At 45.3% G+C, this 17,617-nt stretch overlaps 1 protein-coding gene across 3 annotated transcripts; it reads right to left on the reverse strand.

Moving 5' to 3' along the window:
• Nucleotides 1-421: 421 nt before the first annotated feature.
• On the reverse strand, nucleotides 422-17,152 carry VPS33A (VPS33A core subunit of CORVET and HOPS complexes). 3 transcript variants are annotated; one of them, XM_081113634.1, is made up of 13 exons: nucleotides 16,954-17,152; nucleotides 15,083-15,148; nucleotides 14,504-14,631; nucleotides 13,426-13,612; nucleotides 11,037-11,153; nucleotides 9,707-9,881; nucleotides 8,441-8,634; nucleotides 7,226-7,352; nucleotides 6,310-6,377; nucleotides 5,291-5,428; nucleotides 4,531-4,668; nucleotides 1,565-1,733; nucleotides 422-952 (listed from the first exon to the last, which is right to left on the reverse strand). In XM_081113634.1, exons 1-13 carry the CDS (start codon nucleotides 17,053-17,055, stop codon nucleotides 771-773), a joined length of 1,791 nt encoding a protein of 596 aa, XP_080969760.1. In that variant the 5' UTR covers nucleotides 17,056-17,152; the 3' UTR covers nucleotides 422-770. The 3 variants fall into 3 exon arrangements, with proteins under 3 accessions (XP_080969760.1, XP_080969759.1, XP_080969761.1); XM_081113633.1 differs by having other exon boundaries at nucleotides 4,504-4,668; nucleotides 16,954-17,120; XM_081113635.1 differs by lacking the exon at nucleotides 5,291-5,428 and having other exon boundaries at nucleotides 16,954-17,120.
• Nucleotides 17,153-17,617: the final 465 nt, after the last annotated feature.

Genomic DNA, 17,617 nt, shown 5'->3' on the forward strand with positions numbered 1-17,617 from the left:
ACAAAGGTGCATTTCACTCTCTAAGGCAGCCCAAGCTGACCACTGCTGGGGCTCGGAGGTATAAACTAATCTCCGTGGGATAACAAGGATCTGAGAAAGGATTTCTAACACAGGAATCCATTTCATTAAGACCATTTCCATGTACTGAATGCCAATTAAATTAAACCCAGGACAAGCAAATCTTTTAATTTTTTGTTGTTGTTAATCCTCACCCGACGATAGTTTTTCCATTGATTTTTAGAGTGGGAGGGAGGAAGGGAAGGAGAGAGGAAGAGAGAGAGGAAAAGAGAAGGAGAGAGACACATTGGTTGTTTATCACATGAGCCCCAACCAAGGCTGGGGATCGAACCTGCAACCCAGGTATGTGCCCTTGACCGGGACTCGAACCCTCGATCCTTTGGTACACAGACCAACACTCTAAGCATGTAAGAACACTTTCCACTTTTATTGTTATTTTTACCTGCTTGGTCCCATCTGTGCGGCTGCGTGGATTATCCATACCCACCTTCTTAATATACTTCCACGTCTCTAATGAAGACACTGAGACCACAAAACACTGGTATGTCTTTAGGTTGTCTTCTTTCTTCAAGAAGTCAGGAACACAAAAGAGAAGCAGAAGGGAGAAAACAGCAAAATTCAAGAGGCTGACCCCAAAGTCAGTTTTGTGTTCCTGGGTTGTTATTCCTCTGTAGGGCTGTCCTTCCCTCCAGCAACTTCCTCAAAAGGGCAGTTTATGCTGCAGTTTGCTTGTCCAATAGGCTCGGAGCGCCCTACACAGGCTTTTCCATCAGAGACTCTATCCACGTGGCCCCGTTCATTAGTTTAGTGGTGGCAATGACGTATTCTGTGCCTCCATCTTCCAACTGGGAGAGAAAGCGCAGGGCAGCGACTTCGGCAAAGGTCACACCCCCGAGGAAAAATATCAGGGTGATTCGGTTTTCCCCCGGTTGACCTAAAATTGAAACATTTCAGAATTAAGAGTTATATATTATTGGAGCTTCTCTTCCCACCTCTTAAAAACTGCATATTGCCCAGCTGGTGTGGTTCAGTGGTTGAGCATCAGACCATGTGCCAAGAGGCTACCGGTTCCATTCCCGGTCGGCACATGCCCTGGTTGTGGGCTCGAACCGAAGTAGGGGGCATGCAGGAGGCAGCCAATCGATGTTGATGTTTCTCTCTCATTGATGTTTCTATCTATCCCTCTCTCTTTCTCCCTCTCTAAAAAACAATAAAAACATATTTAAAAAACAAAACTGCATCATTCATAAGAAAAAAAAAGTCAAATGTGTCTTGGTCTGACAGTTCACTTGAAACTCACACACACAATTTTGCTCTCAAATGTTTTTCCTAACTACTGAGATCCTCAACTCCACAGCCGAAAGCTGCTCCCCCCGAGGGAATAATGGGTTCCCTGCTTACAATATACATTAGCAACTAACAAAAGAGGCAGATTGGACTCTGACTCCCAAGGACTTTACAAATGTATTCTACAAAGCAACTGCATAATACATGAAAACCACACTAACAGCACAGAACGATCTGTAGATCCCGGCTACAGACTCACGTTTCTTTTGCAGTCCCGTGGGCAATGGCTGCCGTTCTTCAAAGTGGGGCCCTGGGAGGATGCGCAGAACTTCCTCAATACTCCGCCAGCCAGGCCGGGAAAGCAGCTGGGCCAGGCGCACACTGAGAGGGGCGTAGCCACTGTACACGTAGGATATGTCGGTGGGATTCTGTGGCATAATTAAAGGGAAAAAAGCCTGTGGGTATAGAGACTCAGAGCCACCTAACCCAAAATTATTTGATTTGTCTTTGAAGGCAAAGCCACAAATAACCTCCCACATCTTAGCAGCCAGAAGCTCACTTTTGACTCACATTTTGAAGCCATGCAGAGCATCTCTAGGGACTGGAGATGAAAATTGTTACTTCATTTGGCAAGAAACTTTTTGGAGGGTAACTTGGCACTCTAGCTGGGTAACAATGTGCATAATCTTTGAACCCAGAAATTCTACTTTTAGGCATTTATCCTGCAGAGGGGCTGGCACACCAGGGGAGACCAGACCAAAGCACCAACAGTAACTGCAACACCATCTGTACCAGGAGAAGACTGGGAACACCTGAATTACTAGCAATAGAAACCTGTTAAATTATAAAGATGGCATATATGTAGAACCACCTCATAACAATTACAAAGAACTTTAAAAAAACAAGGCAGGCTGGCTGTTGTCGCTCAGGGGTTGAGCGTCAACCTATGAACCAGGAGGTCACGGTTCGATTCCTGGTCAGGGCACATGCCCGGGTTGCAGGGTTGCGGGCTGGATCCCCAGTAGGGGGTGTGCAGGAGGCAGCCAATCAATGATTCTTTCTCATCATTGATATTTCTATCTCCCTTTCCCTCCTTCTCTGAAATAAAAAAATATATATTAAAAGATATATATCTTTTGAGAGCAATTATGGTGGCAATTTGGTTGGTTTAATAGTAAATACTAGTATATTGTGTGGGTAAATTTGATTAAGGTCAAGATTTTTAAAAAACATGATTTCAGAAACCTGTGGACATAAAGCGTGTATCTTGTATGACTTTTTCTGGCTAAGTTATAAAATTATGTTTTTTTCTTTCTCCATGCTAAGCAAAGGAGTATCTTTAAAACGCAGGGCCTTATTTAAGAATGCCATGTTGGACTTTGGGGGTGGTTCTACCTTCCTATTAGAAGGGGAGTTGGCTTTGACCATGACTCTCTGCTTCAACAGTAACTACAGGTTTTAGGTGTGGGTTTATCTCTGTTCTTACCTCTGCCATCAGAAATGGCTCTTGTCCCGAAAGCTGTGGCTGCAGCCTCTAGAACTGTCACAACCAACTTCCCATCCCATGCTGCCCTTGTGTTCCTTTGCTTAGTGAAGGATTTTGTGTCAATACATGAGCTGGAAAGTTGGCTTGTATTTCGTTTGTTTGTTTTCCCAGGGTTTCTCCTCTAGACTCAAACCATGAAACTATATCCCATAAAGAGTTTCTTTTCTTATTTACTGATTCCCTCTTCTCATTATGTGACTCACTGGACACAAAATTGTACCATCGCAGGACCTCAGAGAAATCTAGTTATTATTTTGCCTTGATGCAGATTAGCTTATAAGTCATTCCGCAATGATGAATAGCCTTAGTGTTAGGCTCTCCTGAGAAACGCTGTTTGCCACTTCTCTTCACAAATGGTTACTGTATTTTTAATGTCTGTTTCATGTGATAAAAGACATACTGTATTTAATTCTAGTGAAATATGTTAGGATGTGGTAAGGGGTGGATTTTGATTTAGTTTTGTTATGAATTTACAGATATTATTTTATCAGGGTACTTTTTTGCCTCTCAGAGACATCAAGAAATGCTTATTTCTAATTACTGCAAGTTATTATAACTATTATAATTGTTGTTATAGAAATAAACCTTTATTTAAATGTAAGCCCTGAAACATTGATTCTAATTAAAATGTAAGCAAAAACAGAAAAATAAATAAAGAGGCAGATCACAGGATGACCTTCAAGAGACAGTGGACACGATGAGTGGGGTGGGAGCAGCAGGTCAGAACGGTGAAGAGAGCCAAACTAAAGTATCATTTACATTGTACAACACAGAAATTAAGTCTCTATATTGCAAATGGGGAAAAATAATCCAATTTTGCTGCAGATAGAGGAGACAGTCTAATTACTAGTTTTTGTTGCAAGAGGCAGCCTAATGAAACACCACGAGAGAATATAAGAGAAAGAAGTTTAGGAAGAGTGGAATCAACCATACATGCAAAACAAAGTGCACCTGCTTCGGAGATCACTGCTGTGCATCATCTACGTGAAAGTGTTTGTATAGTCACAGAACCTTTCTGGGAGGGTTAAAAAGTGGGTTAGGGTTACAACAGCTGCCTTTGAGGGGAAACTGGGGTTAGATGTGGAAGGAACCTAACTTTACTGTCTGCCTTACTTTTGCACAAGCTGACTTTTCACCGCACACGCTGGGTTCCTCCCAGATCCTCTCTGCCCTTCTTGGCTCTGAGCCCAGGAGGTAGACTGCGGGCTCTGCACCAACGCACTCCAAGTTCTCTGTTTGGGTTGGGCCAATGGGAGGCACCAGATCAGCACGGAGAGTGGGCAGCAGTGAGGTCAGGGTTTTTCCACCCTGGCTTCCTTTCTGTGACTCAGCTGGAGGCTGGCTGTGTCCCTCGAGTAGAGGCCTGTCACCCCTTGTCTTGTCAGACGGCCTCTCCATTTAGCTCTTCTGACTGGCACAGGTTTCTTGAACAGCTCGCTCTCCTTGCCCTCAGGCCTTGCCTGGTAAGGGCTGCCCACTGCACTGCCTCTCACTGCCTCTGCTCCCCCCTCCCTTTATGACACTCTCCTCAAACTTCCCAGTGGAAGAGCGCCCCGTTTCCTGCTGGGATTCTGACAGACATAACTCACAAATGCATTACTTTTTTACATTAGAACACTGCTGTCCCCATAGACTGTTAACCAGTTACTGACTGAGCTGGCGTGAGAAGGGTGCCATACTTGTTCGTTGACGTCATCCATCCAGAGGCGCAGGGTTTTCCGGATTGTCGGGTAATTGTTCCTGCCCCCCATCTGCGGTTTCAGGAGACCAGCCTTCTCCAGGTTGTGTAAGGTCAAAATGTGCTCATAGCCGTACGTCTGCAAGACAAGTCGTTCGGCCTGGATGTCAGATCAGGAAAAGGCTTCTGACACTTTCATAAAAGAGCACCTCTGGTAAAGCGACTAGCTCTGTTCTCCAGGGCACACCACTGAGGTTCAGGTGATGACTGACCCCACGTGGGCACGGGGAAAGGACCTGTCCTAAAACTGCCTGTCCGCCACAATTAATCCAGCTCATTGTTTCCGAGAGGGATTTGATGTATTCAGAGTCAAAATTTATGGGCCCAACTTAAATGAGCAGATTTTGGAAGTCTTTTTTTTTTTTTTAATTGTTTTCCCCCTTGGCAAATTAGTAATTTAAAAATATACTGACCTAGTCAGTATGGCTCAGTGTTTGAGTGTCAACCTATGAACCAGGAGGTCACGGTTTGATTCCCAGTCAGGACACATGCCGGGTTTCGAGCTCAATCCCCAGTGTGGGGAGTGCAGGAGGCAACCGATCAATGATTCTCTCATCACTGATGTTTCTATCTCTCTTACCCCTTCTCCCTTCCTCTCTGAAACCAATAAGAATATATTAAATATATATATATATATATATATATATATATATATATATACACACACATGTGTGTATGTTCACACACACACACACACTGACCTGAAGAATTTCTCTTTTGTAATAATCCAGAACCTTTTGTTTGAGTCCACTATTGCACACCGACTGGAGGCAAACAAGTCTTAACACCTTGATCAGTGAATGCTTCTGGGCAATACAGTCCTCAATGTAACCATTGACCTGGAAACAAAGCACAGACAGACCTATACCATCACCTGGTTTGGGGACCTCAAGAACTTAATATATACTATTATTTTTAAAAATCAAATAAAGGAGATATGTGGGAGCATGAGCCCCTCCCCAATCCCCCATTCCCTAAGCCCCCTCCAGCCCCTGGCACACACACCCCAGTCACCAGGAGCATAAGGCCAGTGAGGACACATTCAACAATCTAGATGCCTGTCTGGGCCCATCTGTCTCTATGGACAATGTCCTGAGAGCATGTGTGACCTAGTCTATCCCAGTAAAGTGGCAATTCATCAGTAACAGGAATGTTTTTAGAAGATGGAAGTTTTCATAAAATGAATCATTTTAAATTTACTAAAGAGGTGACTACGTAAAGAAATACATGACCAATTCTCTCTGCAAGCAAGTATCTCAATTTGCCTATTACAGCCCTTAAAGCTCTGATTTTGGGGCTGGGTCTCACCTCTCCGTGCATCGCAGGAAGTGCTCTCCAAAGAGTGACGTGAAATACCTGTTACTGATAAAATCTGTATTTTCACTTTTTTTTTTTAGTATATTTTATTGATTTTTTACAGAGAGGAGGGGAGAGGGATAGAGAGTTAGAAACATCAATGAGAGAGAAACATCAATCAGCTGCCTCCTGCACACCCCCTACTGGGGATGTGCCCGCAACCCAGGTACATGCCCTTGCCCGGAATCGAACCTGGGACCTTTCAGTCCGCAGGCCGACGGTCTATCCACTGAGCCAAACTGGTTAGGGCTCCACATTTTGCATTTGTTCTTAAAAATACAATGGAGTCAAAGCCATTGCTTTTCTAGCTATGGCCTTATGTTTGATACAGTATCATTATTTGTTAGTTTAATTGTTCACGAACCTTATCGGTGTCTATTCCAGACATAAACTCCTGCTCCACTGTCAACTTATCAAAGAAGTCTTCAGAAGCTAAAATGTAATTAAGAGATTTGCAACTTAGAAATCAAATAAATGTCCTTTTATTTGAGTGATGTGCGTTTATGAACAGAGCATGATTAAGAAACAAGATATGCCAAACAGCAAGCAGGCCATAGGCTGAAACAGGCTCCTGGTCAAAATCTTCTGAAAGCATGGAAACCCTACGACCCTGCATCCCTAAGTTCCCTCTAGATGGAGTGGACCCCAAACCCCTTTGTTGTCCTCAAAACTCAAAAGTATTGCCTCAGTATCAGTGAAAGCTAATTTCCCCAGAGCATTGCATCATCAGATTCAACCTAGTTTCACCCAATTTCTATCCAACACTGTGCTGTATCTAAGATTCAAAGTGTACAGGGCACTGACCAATCTCCTAGGCAGCTTTCACAGCCTGAGTTTTAAAGAATAAGCTTGTCTTTAGTTTAATATACACCCTCTGAGCTCTTTCAAAACACTCACTGTATGCTGTAGACCAATTCTGTGGAAAGTTTTCAAGGGAAAAACAGAAACAGAAACAGAAACATCCCATTGCTCTAATTAAATAATCCTTAATAATAGAAGAAGAAAAAAAACTAGAGTAAAAAAATTAACTGCCTCATATTATGGTGGCAAACTTATGGAAAACTTTTGCTCCCTCTTATTGGCATCCCAAAAAGTTTACCAGATGATTACATTATTTTAATAATCAAAAGAAACGTGCTCACCACGAATGGCGCACTTTTAACTGTGAACATGTGTTCGCTTAATTAACCCTGAGAATCATGCTGGTGCCCATGGCCACCTGGCAGACATTGGGTAGGTCTGTGAGGCAGCCCAGGCGAACCTCATCCCTGGATACTCACTAGTGACATCTTTGATCAGCTCTGCGATTGAGGTGTGGTTCGCCAGCGAGCCTCTGGCAGCCTGCATGTGGGGCAGCTGGGAGACGAACTGCTTGATCTCCCCCACCGTCTTGGCGTTGTGCCTCTCCTGAAATGGGCAGAGCCACCGAGAAAGGAAGATACTCACTGTCAGGAGCTCTGTTCGTTGTTTTGTTTAGTCTAGTTTAGTTTAATATGGCAAAAAGAATGGGATACAATTGAATCGGGCCAAACCCAGCTACAACATCACATGGAAAACCAGAAAAGGTCCGTTCACTGTGCCTGTTCTCGGTGCTGGTGCTTCTGTACCAAGCAAATGTCTGTGGTTTTCTCTTCCCAGGTGCCGGTTCATGCTGGGAACAGTATTTTGTGGGCATCTGAGTATATGTGGGGGGACAGTATTGGGTAAACCACAGACATTTTGCAGTAAAACACTAAAAGCTCTATGTTAAGAGGACATAAACAGCAAGTTCCTTCTATAACGGGAAGGAAAGAGCCATCCTTCTTACTGAGCCTTACGAGTAATTTTGAATAATGTCCTTGAACAAAGTGAACCTCGCTTAGTGATGACAAAATATTTTTTTGTAAAATTGAGTCATTTAAACCAAAAGTAACATCAAAAACATGAAAATCAATTAAATGGATGTAATTCCTAAGAAAGATGAAATCTGGAAATACATCCTCAGTGGAAAATTAGCTTTCAAAAGTTCTCCAAATTCATGTCTCTAAAGCCTAAGTATTCCATCTACATCGCACTGATTGTCACGGTTCAAAATCAACCTGAACCCAGAATGAAGCAGGGACCAGGCAGGAGCCGACAGGAAGCTGATAATGAAGCTGCCAATTTCAAAGCTCCCGCCGCTGGGGATTTCACTCTCATTATCACCCACCACGACTGCAGGGGCCTCTGCCACCAGCATGTTGGTCAACCTGGGGAGTTTTCACCCCAAATTGCAAGTTCTATTACAGAGGATCTTTTATTTATAGTACAGCTGGCTTCTTCTTAAGTGGGGTAGGAAATAATAAAAAAGGAGGGAAAACAAGTATTTATGGCAAAAGCTTATAAACTGCAAACACTGCTTGCCCCTCCCAAAACAGGGGGAAAAAACTTAACAGAATACCTTTCTCCTAGGGGAGAAGTTAAAAGGGCGGTCTGGCCTGTGACAAGAGCAGCAGGTGACAACCACACCAGCTCACCTCAAACGCAGCCGAGATCACCTTGGCTTTCTTGCTAAGCACGGAGCCCACGGCGTTGAAGTTCTTGTCTCGGATCTCGGCGTACAGCTCCTCCGCAGAGTTCAGCTGAAGCTTCTTGGCTTCCGTGGGAAGATCCTTACCGCCATCGCCCTGCTTCTTGGGCGCGAATTTCTCTGGAGGTAACTTCACGTAACCTGGACAGCACGGACGGGAACAAGCGCCTGTGTGCACCTCCTGGGAGAACCTCGCACAGCCCAGGCACAGAGCAGAATTTTCCCATCAGGACGCATAAGCCGCCTTGACCGAAAAATGGTGCACAGCACTGAGGTTCCGACTTTTCCGTGATCAAAGCAGACTCGGATCATAAGTAAATCAGTCAGGATTATTATCAAGACTTCCTCCAATTTTAAATGCTGACAGACACAAGCATCATGTGGGCCGAAAACAAGCACGCTGGTGACCTCTGACCTAAGATTCTGTCAAGCCTAAACTCTTGCAGGCCTTCCGTCTTCCCTCCAGTGTCTTCAACCGCCCGTATCAGCCTTTCCCCTAGAGCAGGGGTTCTCAACCTATGGGTCGCGACCCCTTTGGGGGTCGAACGTCCCTTTCACAGGGGTTGCCTAAGACCATCGGAAAACACATATATAATTACATATTGTTTTTGTGATTCATCACTATGCTTTAATTATGTTCAATCTGTAACAATGAAAATACATCCTGCATATCAGATATTTACATTACGATTCATAACGGTAGCAACATTACAGTTATGAAGTAGCAACGAAAATAATTTTATGGTTGGGGGTCACCACAACATGAGGAACTGTATTAAAGGGTCTTGGCATTAGGAAGGTTGAGAACCACTGCCCTAGAGTGACATTCCCAGCTACATTCTCTGTTTAGCAAGCTGGTCGCCTGTCATTCCCTGCTTTGATGATGCTGCCTGCCCCTCACCAGCACCACCCTCGACACTCTCTCCGTTTCCAAACCCACCCCAGGCCACCTCTCCCAGCTTCCCGAAGGGCTGCAGTGCCGCCTGATTTAACCCCAGGCCTCTGCTCACAGGGCACAAGCACAGTCCTCACACTACACATTGGCCAGTCCGTTCACTTGGACACTGTTTACCTCTAGTGTCTAAAAGTCAAAAGCAGTATTTTTATATTTTCAAATATTCTCTGAGTTATATGCAAAGAAAGCACCTTCAACAAAATGACCGTTATTTTTGCCAAATGACCTATTAGTAAAAATAGATGGCACTTTACTTACTGTTCTGAATACCATAAATTTCATCAATGAGTCCTTCATATGTAAGCTGAGTGGCAAGGGGTGTTAACAAGTCCACATTTCGATCGAGCAGTAAGAGATTATCAAAAACAGGAAATACGGAATTCTGGCTTCCTGTGAACTCTCTCTTCATCCTGATCATCATATTGGCCACTTGCTGGAAATAAAATATTGGATCAGGTGGAACCCTCCTGAGAATGAGCCGATTTTAAAATTGGCTAAAAACAGAAAGACAATCAGAAAAGTAAAAAAAGAGAAAAACTGTGGAATGGTGCGATAGATAAGAAATTAGCAGCTGCAGAAAGCATTTGCTGCTGGCTACCCGTCCCAGCACTCACTGTGGCCAAGGGCAACCGCTATTTCTCAATGGGACACAAAATCAGGGACAGTCTATCTGTGTTATTCCTGGTAACTGTGTTCTATAAAGTCATGTGAACAGGAATGAGCGAGTACTGAGCCACGGCTCCTGGTGGAAACAGGGGGGGAGGTTCCTGTGGGCTCTGGTCACATTTCCGTCAACTGGTCAACATGTAACCTTGTTTAATGTGTTGCTGTTTAAAGACACTTTAAGATCTATTGTTGAGCCTGACCTGCATGGCTCAGTGGTTGAGCATCGACCTATGAACCAGGAGGTCACGGTTCGATTCCCAGTCAGGGCATATGCCCAGTTGTGGGCTTGATCCCCAGTGTGGGGTTTGCAGGAGGCAGCTGATCAATGATTCTCTTTCATCACTGACGTTTCTATCTCTTTCTCCCTCTCCCTTCCTCTCTGAAATCAATAAAAACGTATTTTAAAAAAAGCTATATTGTTGATTCACTGACAGTGAGCTCACAGCCCAAAGGCACCCGCACTCACACCTGAATGAAGCCTAACGTGTTTTCTCAGGAGGCTTACCACAACCTTTCTGTGCTCGGACACTAGACAACCTTTCACTACACATACGGACCGTTTTAACAGCAAATCACCAATGAGAAGCACAAAGATGCAAAAGATGTGGCGTTAAGCAGTGTGTGGCCCGTGCAGTGGCAGAAAGGACACTGTGCAGTAAGAGCTGAAACGAGAGGGCAGAGCAGCACTTTGTTCCACCTCAGCTGCCAACATGCCCCTGGGCAACTCAAACTGTTCGCTGTTTCGGGCAAGTCTACAAAACACTGAATGTGTCACTCTGGGGGTTATGAGTAAGTTTTAGCAAGTAGGCGAGTTCCCAAATAAAAGGATTAGCGGGACTTGTTTATAAATGGCTTCCCACTCCTTCCCCCTTCTTGGGTTCGAGGGGCTTCCTTCACCACCAGAAACACGGCCGTTTCTCACCCGGGCACACTCTCCTTTCCCGAAGATCTGGGGGATGGTCCCGTACAGAGCCTGCAGGGTCATCAGCCCCTTGGCCGCATGGTAGAGGCTGGTCTGGTCGCTCTCCAGGTAGCACTCCTGCGGGGAGAAATGGAAGGTCACTGTCAGGCCACGATCACCTGGGTGCCCACCCCTGTCGGGCACTGGGATTCCACTTTGCCGGGGAAACAGGAGATGGGACCCAAGTCCCTTTACAAAGCTGCTGTTCAGCACTCTAGGCCAGTGGTCAGCAAACTGCAGCTCATGAGCCACATGCGGCTCTTTGGCCCCTTGAGTGTGGCTCTTCCACAAAATACCACGGGGGGGCGCGCACGTACAGTGAGATTGAAACTTCGTGGCCCATGAGCAGAAGTCAGTATTTTGTGGAAGAGCCACACTCAAGGAGCCAAAGAGCCACATGTGGCTCGCGAGCCGCAGTTTGCTAACCACTGCTCTAGGCCACAGGGCCAACAGCTCAGCTCTCAGGGTACAGCTGTGGAAGCAATTCTCCGGGGGGCAGAACCTTCTGCAAGAAAAGGGTTCACCAGGCATGCCAGCTCTCAGTTTGTCAGCTCGCGAGTAAATTACTGATTAATAAAGGCTTACACGGGTTCTCCCATTCGCCAGGGTGAATATAAACTGGGGTAGGACATTCTGGGAGGGCCACATGCTAGTACTCACAAATGTGAGCATTCTTCGACCCCTAAAGTCCCAGATGACCACACAACAGAATACTTTGCAGTTTTACAAACATGAGGCAGCTTTTCACATGTACCGGCAACAAATAACGGCCGTAAACATTGTGAGCATTAAACTGGGCAGAACTGGAATCCCCACATTTTGTACAGCTGAATGATGGAGATGATCATCAGCCTGCAAGCATGGAAAGCTGTAGAGTGCTAAATTATGCTTGCAGTTTAACAGTCACATAAATAGCCCGCCAGGGTGGCTCAGCAGTTGAGCACTGCCTCATGAACCAAGAGGTCATCAGTTTGATTCCCCGTCAAGGAATATGCCCAGCTTGCGGGCTCGATCCCCAATAGGGGGCGTGCAGGAGGCAGCTGATGGATAATGTTTCTCTCTCATTGGTGTTTCTATCTCTCTATCCCTCTCCCTTCCCCTCTCTCTAAAAATCAATAAAAACATGTTTTAAAAAATCACATAAATAAGTAAAACACAACTTCATCAGAAATCAGGATTGAATTTAACATTAGGTAGAACTCTTAGCTTTACCATCCAGGCAAAATGCTTGTTTTCTTAACTGAATCCTTAAGTGAACACACAAAGCCCAGGGCTCAAAGTTCTCAGCAGTAAATAATTCTGCCCTTCTTTGCAAATCCCTGATTAAATAAACAGGAGCTTGCGCCTCTGGGCAGGTTTTGTCATGCCAAGACACGTTTCCTAGCTGCTGCCAATTCACATTAATTACACGTGTGAATTAATTATGAGCATACCGTTATAGATACGTGACAAAGCAAATACGGCAAAATGTTAATTCCAGAATCTAGGTCAGTGGTTCTCAACCTTCTGGGCCTTTAAATACAGTTCCTCATGTTGTGACTCAACCATAAAATTATTTTCGTTGCTACTTCATAACGGTAATGTTGCTACTGTTATGAATCATAATGTAAACATCTAATATGCAGGATGGTCTTAGGCAACCCCTGTGAAAGGGTCATTCAACTGCCAAAGGGGTCGCGACCCACAGGTTGAGAACTGCTGATCTAGGTGATGGGTATGTGGGCGCTCCCTCTATAATTCTTTCAACTTTTCTCTATGTTTGAAATTTGGAGATAAAAAAAAAAAGAGTCCAGCTCTGGCCAGTGTGGCTCAGTTGGATGAGTGTCATCAGATGCACTCGTAAGGTTGCCGGTTCAATTTGCGGTCAGAGCATATACCCAGGTTGTGGGTTCGATCCCAGGTCAGGTTGTGTACAGGAGGCAACCAATCGATGTCTCTCTCTCACATCGATGTTTTTTTTCTCTTTCTCTTCCTCTCTCTTTAAAATCAATAAAAACATTTTTTTTAAATGTAACTACTTTTTCACTGGAAATGTCTACCTGGTATAAAGGTATTATAATTAAAGTTAAAAGCCAAGCCTCAGACTGGGAGAAGACACTAGCAGCTTTTATAACCCACAATGATAAGTACGCAAAATATATAAAGAATTCTTCAAAAAGAAAAAACGGGCAAAGAATAATGAACAAGCAATTTGCTAAAAAGAAAAATCTTAAACATTAATATACCTATGGGAAAGCTCAGCTTCCAGTCACCAAGGAAATGCAAGTTAAACAATAGCCTGGACAGTGTCATCCTTGTAAATTTGGCAAAAGTGTAAGTCTGACACTAAGAAAGAAAATACCAAACGTACTTTGAAGGCTCCCTCTGACTCCATGGATAAGAGATCCCCGTCAAAGGGAATGAGATCCAAGCTATACTCCTCCCTGTGAATAAAGGAGCCCAAAACACCCAGATCCTTCAGCCGTTGTTCACACAATAGGCTGCGTCGTGGCACAAACAAAATGTGGAAATCTCTTGCTGGGCCACGTCTGTCTTCACTGCAAAAGAGGTAACGTTTGTTAGTTTAAGAGCTCTTTAAAGTCACAAACTATTTTATTTATATTATTCCCAGAGCCTGGTCCTACGTCTGGTACACAGCAGGCACTAAATAAATGTTGGCTAAATATACCAATATTGACTTTCAGACCCAAATTGTTACCGTTGCTCTCTTTATTTTCCCCCTGAAAGGAAAGCAACATTGATTCATTGCCACACAACTTTGTAATGCATTTTCTAGCATCCTCTCAAACTATTTATGGGGCACTAAAGCTTTTAGGTTTATTGAAACAGGATATGTGTGTCTTCCTGAAAACAAATGGCTCTTTAAACCAAACCAATGCAGAGACAGGGTCTTACATGAAAATGAAAGATCATTCTTGACTCCCCCCTGCACTCTCCTTCACAGTGAACTTCCCAAAATAGCCCATTTGCTTTTAAGGTTTTAGGGGCCACACCAATCAATTGTACCAGAGTGCAGACCGGGCTGGGACAACTTCCTCTATAAAGCGATGTTGTATTAAATTTTAATCAGCTCTTACTTATTCTGCTATTGAGATTCAGGGACATTATATTTAGTATACTGAAAAACAACCATTAGAGGTTTTTCTTTTGTTCTTTTTAATTAGGGTCCCTTATACTAATGCAGGTCCAAATATTTAGCTGTCCTGTAAAAGAATGGGGTTATGCGATGACACCCTGTCCCCAAAACTGTTTGAATAACTTCACAAGTGTCCCATTCCCCCCCCCATCCTTTCATGCCTGCCCCCGTTTTCAAAAGACCATCTTCCAATGCACAGGCAAGAGAGTGGGGTTGCAATGAGGAGCTCAGTACATTAAGACCACCTGGAGGACCGACCTCTTTTGGATCAAACACAAGCTCTGAGAAATACCTGAGCACATTTTCAGCAATTATATCCATCAATTCTAGCCTGGGTCTGACAAAAAAAATAATATTCTTGACATCGGCTGCAGGCAAACGACTTCCTTTAAGGGTGAACATTTTTTCCACTTCATGTTCCTAGGAAAACATACACAAAAGTTTAACAAAAAAACCTGTCTTTACCTGTCATATCCAGACTCAGACATCCTACCCTCATAGCCAAATGCTCTTAGTACTTAATTATCCAAATTTAGATTCCCCAAAGCCAGATGTATAAAGCACCAAGTTTCAGGATGAAGTCACTGTTATTGTATCTGAATTCAAATGACTCTCACCTGATTACCTATCAGAGACACCAGGTAATGGTCATATAATACAATGTTAGTAATTTCCCTAGAATTAGAATCAGTTTAGCATCTCAGGCCAAAGGATCATTGTATACAAAATGTTAGCCAAGAATTAGTATCTGTGTTTACAAAGACCAAACAGCTTTATAAGCTAACTGTTCAGGAGAAAATGTGAAATTCCATTCTTATTTCAAAAATGCATAATTATTAATCCCTCAACAAAGGCAGAATAGCTCACTTACCTTCAGTAGGGAATACTGTGCAATCAGGCCAAATGGTCCTGTGAGGTACTCATCCCAAACTATTGCCTATAAGAGGAAGAAACATTCTCTTATTACGGTTACTATCAGGAATGTCAACAATATCAACAGAAAATAGCAGTCATACATAGTAGGACTCTCTGCTTCAAACTCTGAATTAAAAAAAAAAATTTAAGTATTTTTATTGATTTCAGAGAGGATAGGAGAGGGAGAGAGACAGAAGCATCAATGATGAGAATCACGGATGGGTTGCCTCCTGCACACCCCCTACTGGGGATGGAGCCCGCAACCCAGGCATAATATACCCTTGACCAGAATCGAACCCGGGACCCTTCAGTCCACAGGCCAATGCTCTATCCACTGAGCCAAAATTTCAACAGACTCTGATCGCATCCATAACCTGCAGGTCTAAAGAAAAACAGCAAGGCAAGGGATGGTACTAGTGGTCACGGGAAAGTTAAGACTTCATCACTGTCCTCAACAGAAAGGAGCTGCAATGGGCTGTGTACCTGTGTCGTGCTATTACTGGATTAAACCATATGCAAACTGCCAGTGGCAACAGTTCAACCTAGTATTATATATATATATATATACATACACACACACACACACACACACACACACACACATATATATATACATATCATAATCCAATTAGATAAAAATTAAAACCTCTGATGTAGGTATTACAAATCTTATTTTAGCAGAAGAAGAGTTGAAAAGGCTCAGAAAATTTAAGTAACATGCTCAAGGCCACAGCGTGAGCTTGCGTCCTATATAATAAAGAGCTAATATGGTAATTAGACCGGATGGTGGATTGATCTTTCAGAACAAGGAGTGGCCGAGGGGTCGCCAGGGCCAGCAGGGCCAAGCCCCCTGCACGAATTTGTGCACCGGGCCTCTAGTGTAACATAAGGGAGTCAGAACTCCACCTTGGGCCTTCACGGCCCCACAGGTCATGGCTCCGGGCCCCTGGGAGCATTTCTACTGCTGAACTCCAGGATCGTTTCTTTTCCTTGGAACTGACGCTTTTATTGAGACAAGTGTAGGGAACATTCGGTTGTAAGAAGTGCTCCAGAGGCATCCTCCCTCCTACACTTCACCCAGTTTCCAACGGCGACGTGGTCCAATCTCACAGCAGGGCACTGGCAGTGACCCCATCCATGACCTGACTCCGGGCCGAGCATCCTTTCTTGAGCCCGAACGGGGGATGCGGGACTTAGCCCGTTTGCTCCTCTCATGGCTGCTGGCACCCACTCTCCTGCTTGGCTTTCTCTTCTTGCTAAGACGGGACCCTGAGTTCCCTCCGTTCTCCTTTTCCGGCCAGAGTTTTACCGCCAGGTACGCAGGGGGAGGGGGGAGCCGATAGGTTCTCGGGGGAGCGGTAATGGTATCCGTCGGAAGTCCCTGACCTACAGTTTCTGCTTCCACCGTGAACTGGGTGCTAACAGGACGGTCCGGGGAAAACCTCAAGTGACAACTTCTCTCGTCATCGCGCGCGCAGCGGGGGATCCGGCGTTGGTACTCCAGGGACTTGCCCACGTCTGATTCGTTCCGACACCCATGATCCTGGTAACGCGAGGCATCATCACCCCACCCGCGCGGTGTCTGCAGGACACCGGACGTAAGCTGGTCACAGGGGCCGAGACAACACGGCGGCGGCCTCTGCTGCCACAAAACAGCGCGATGCCACGCGGAGTCCGGGCTGTCTGCCCGGGGCCCCGCCGCCTGCTCGCCTCCGAGGAAGCTCCAGGTACCTCAGCCAACGGGAGCCCGAGCGGTCGGGCGGTCGGACCTGAGGAGGCCAGGCCGGACGGGGCTTCAGGGCGCCGCGGCTACCTCCCGCCCCTCACCTTGCTTCCCGCGCACTTGTCCAGGAATTCGCGCAGCTCGCGACGCACCGCCTCGCGCAGCACGTTCAGGTTCACTCGTCCGTAGGACAGGTGCGCTGCCATCTTGCCCCGCCGCCCCCCCTTTCTCTCCTCATCCAAGCGCGTCCCCTCTGCCCCTTCCGCGGGCCGCAGGCGGAGTCACGTGGCAGTGCGTTCACGTGACCACGCTGGCGTCGGCACGCAAACCTGGAAACCCAGCGGGCGGGTCCCCGCGGCGCCTCCAGGCCCTAGCGCCGCCCGTTTCTTCTCTAACGCTGTCTCCTCGTGGAAGTCGCTGGGCGCTGACAATTGAGTTTAAAGGCGAAGACAGGCTCCTGCTCGTTCCGTTCAGCGGTTCTCAACCTGTGGGTCGCGACCCCTTTGGCGGTCCAACGACTCTTTCACAGGGGTCGCCGAAGACCATCCTGCATACCAGATATTTACATGACGATTCATAACAGTAGCAACATGACAGTTATGAAGTAGCAATGAAAATAATTTTATGGTTGGGTCACAACATGAGGAACTGTATTTAAAGGGCCAGAAGGTTGAGAACCACTGGAAGTGTTAAAAATCGCTACTTTCATCTTAGCAGCGAGCGTACTTGCTGTAAAACGGTAATTTGAAGCTAAATGTGAATGGGAAT

The sequence above is a fragment of the Myotis nattereri genome (genome assembly GCF_964212035.1).
Source record: "Myotis nattereri genome assembly, chromosome: 19".
NCBI classification, from domain to species: domain Eukaryota; kingdom Metazoa; phylum Chordata; class Mammalia; order Chiroptera; family Vespertilionidae; genus Myotis; species Myotis nattereri.

What these genes read in the sequence shown, in the direction of transcription:
- VPS33A (XM_081113633.1), bottom strand. Translation starts at nt 17,055, where the DNA reads ATGGCAGCGCACCTGTCCTACGGACGAGTGAACCTGAACGTGCTGCGC. An exon ending in CTGGAATAGACACCGATAAG is followed by an intron (nt 5,429 to 6,309) that starts GTTCGTGAACAA and finishes CTTTGTTTCCAG; the next exon opens with GTCAATGGTTACATTGAGGA. An exon ending in ACAAAAGAGAAATTCTTCAG is followed by an intron (nt 4,669 to 5,290) that starts GTCAGTGTGTGT and finishes CTTGTCTTGCAG; the next exon opens with ACGTACGGCTATGAGCACAT.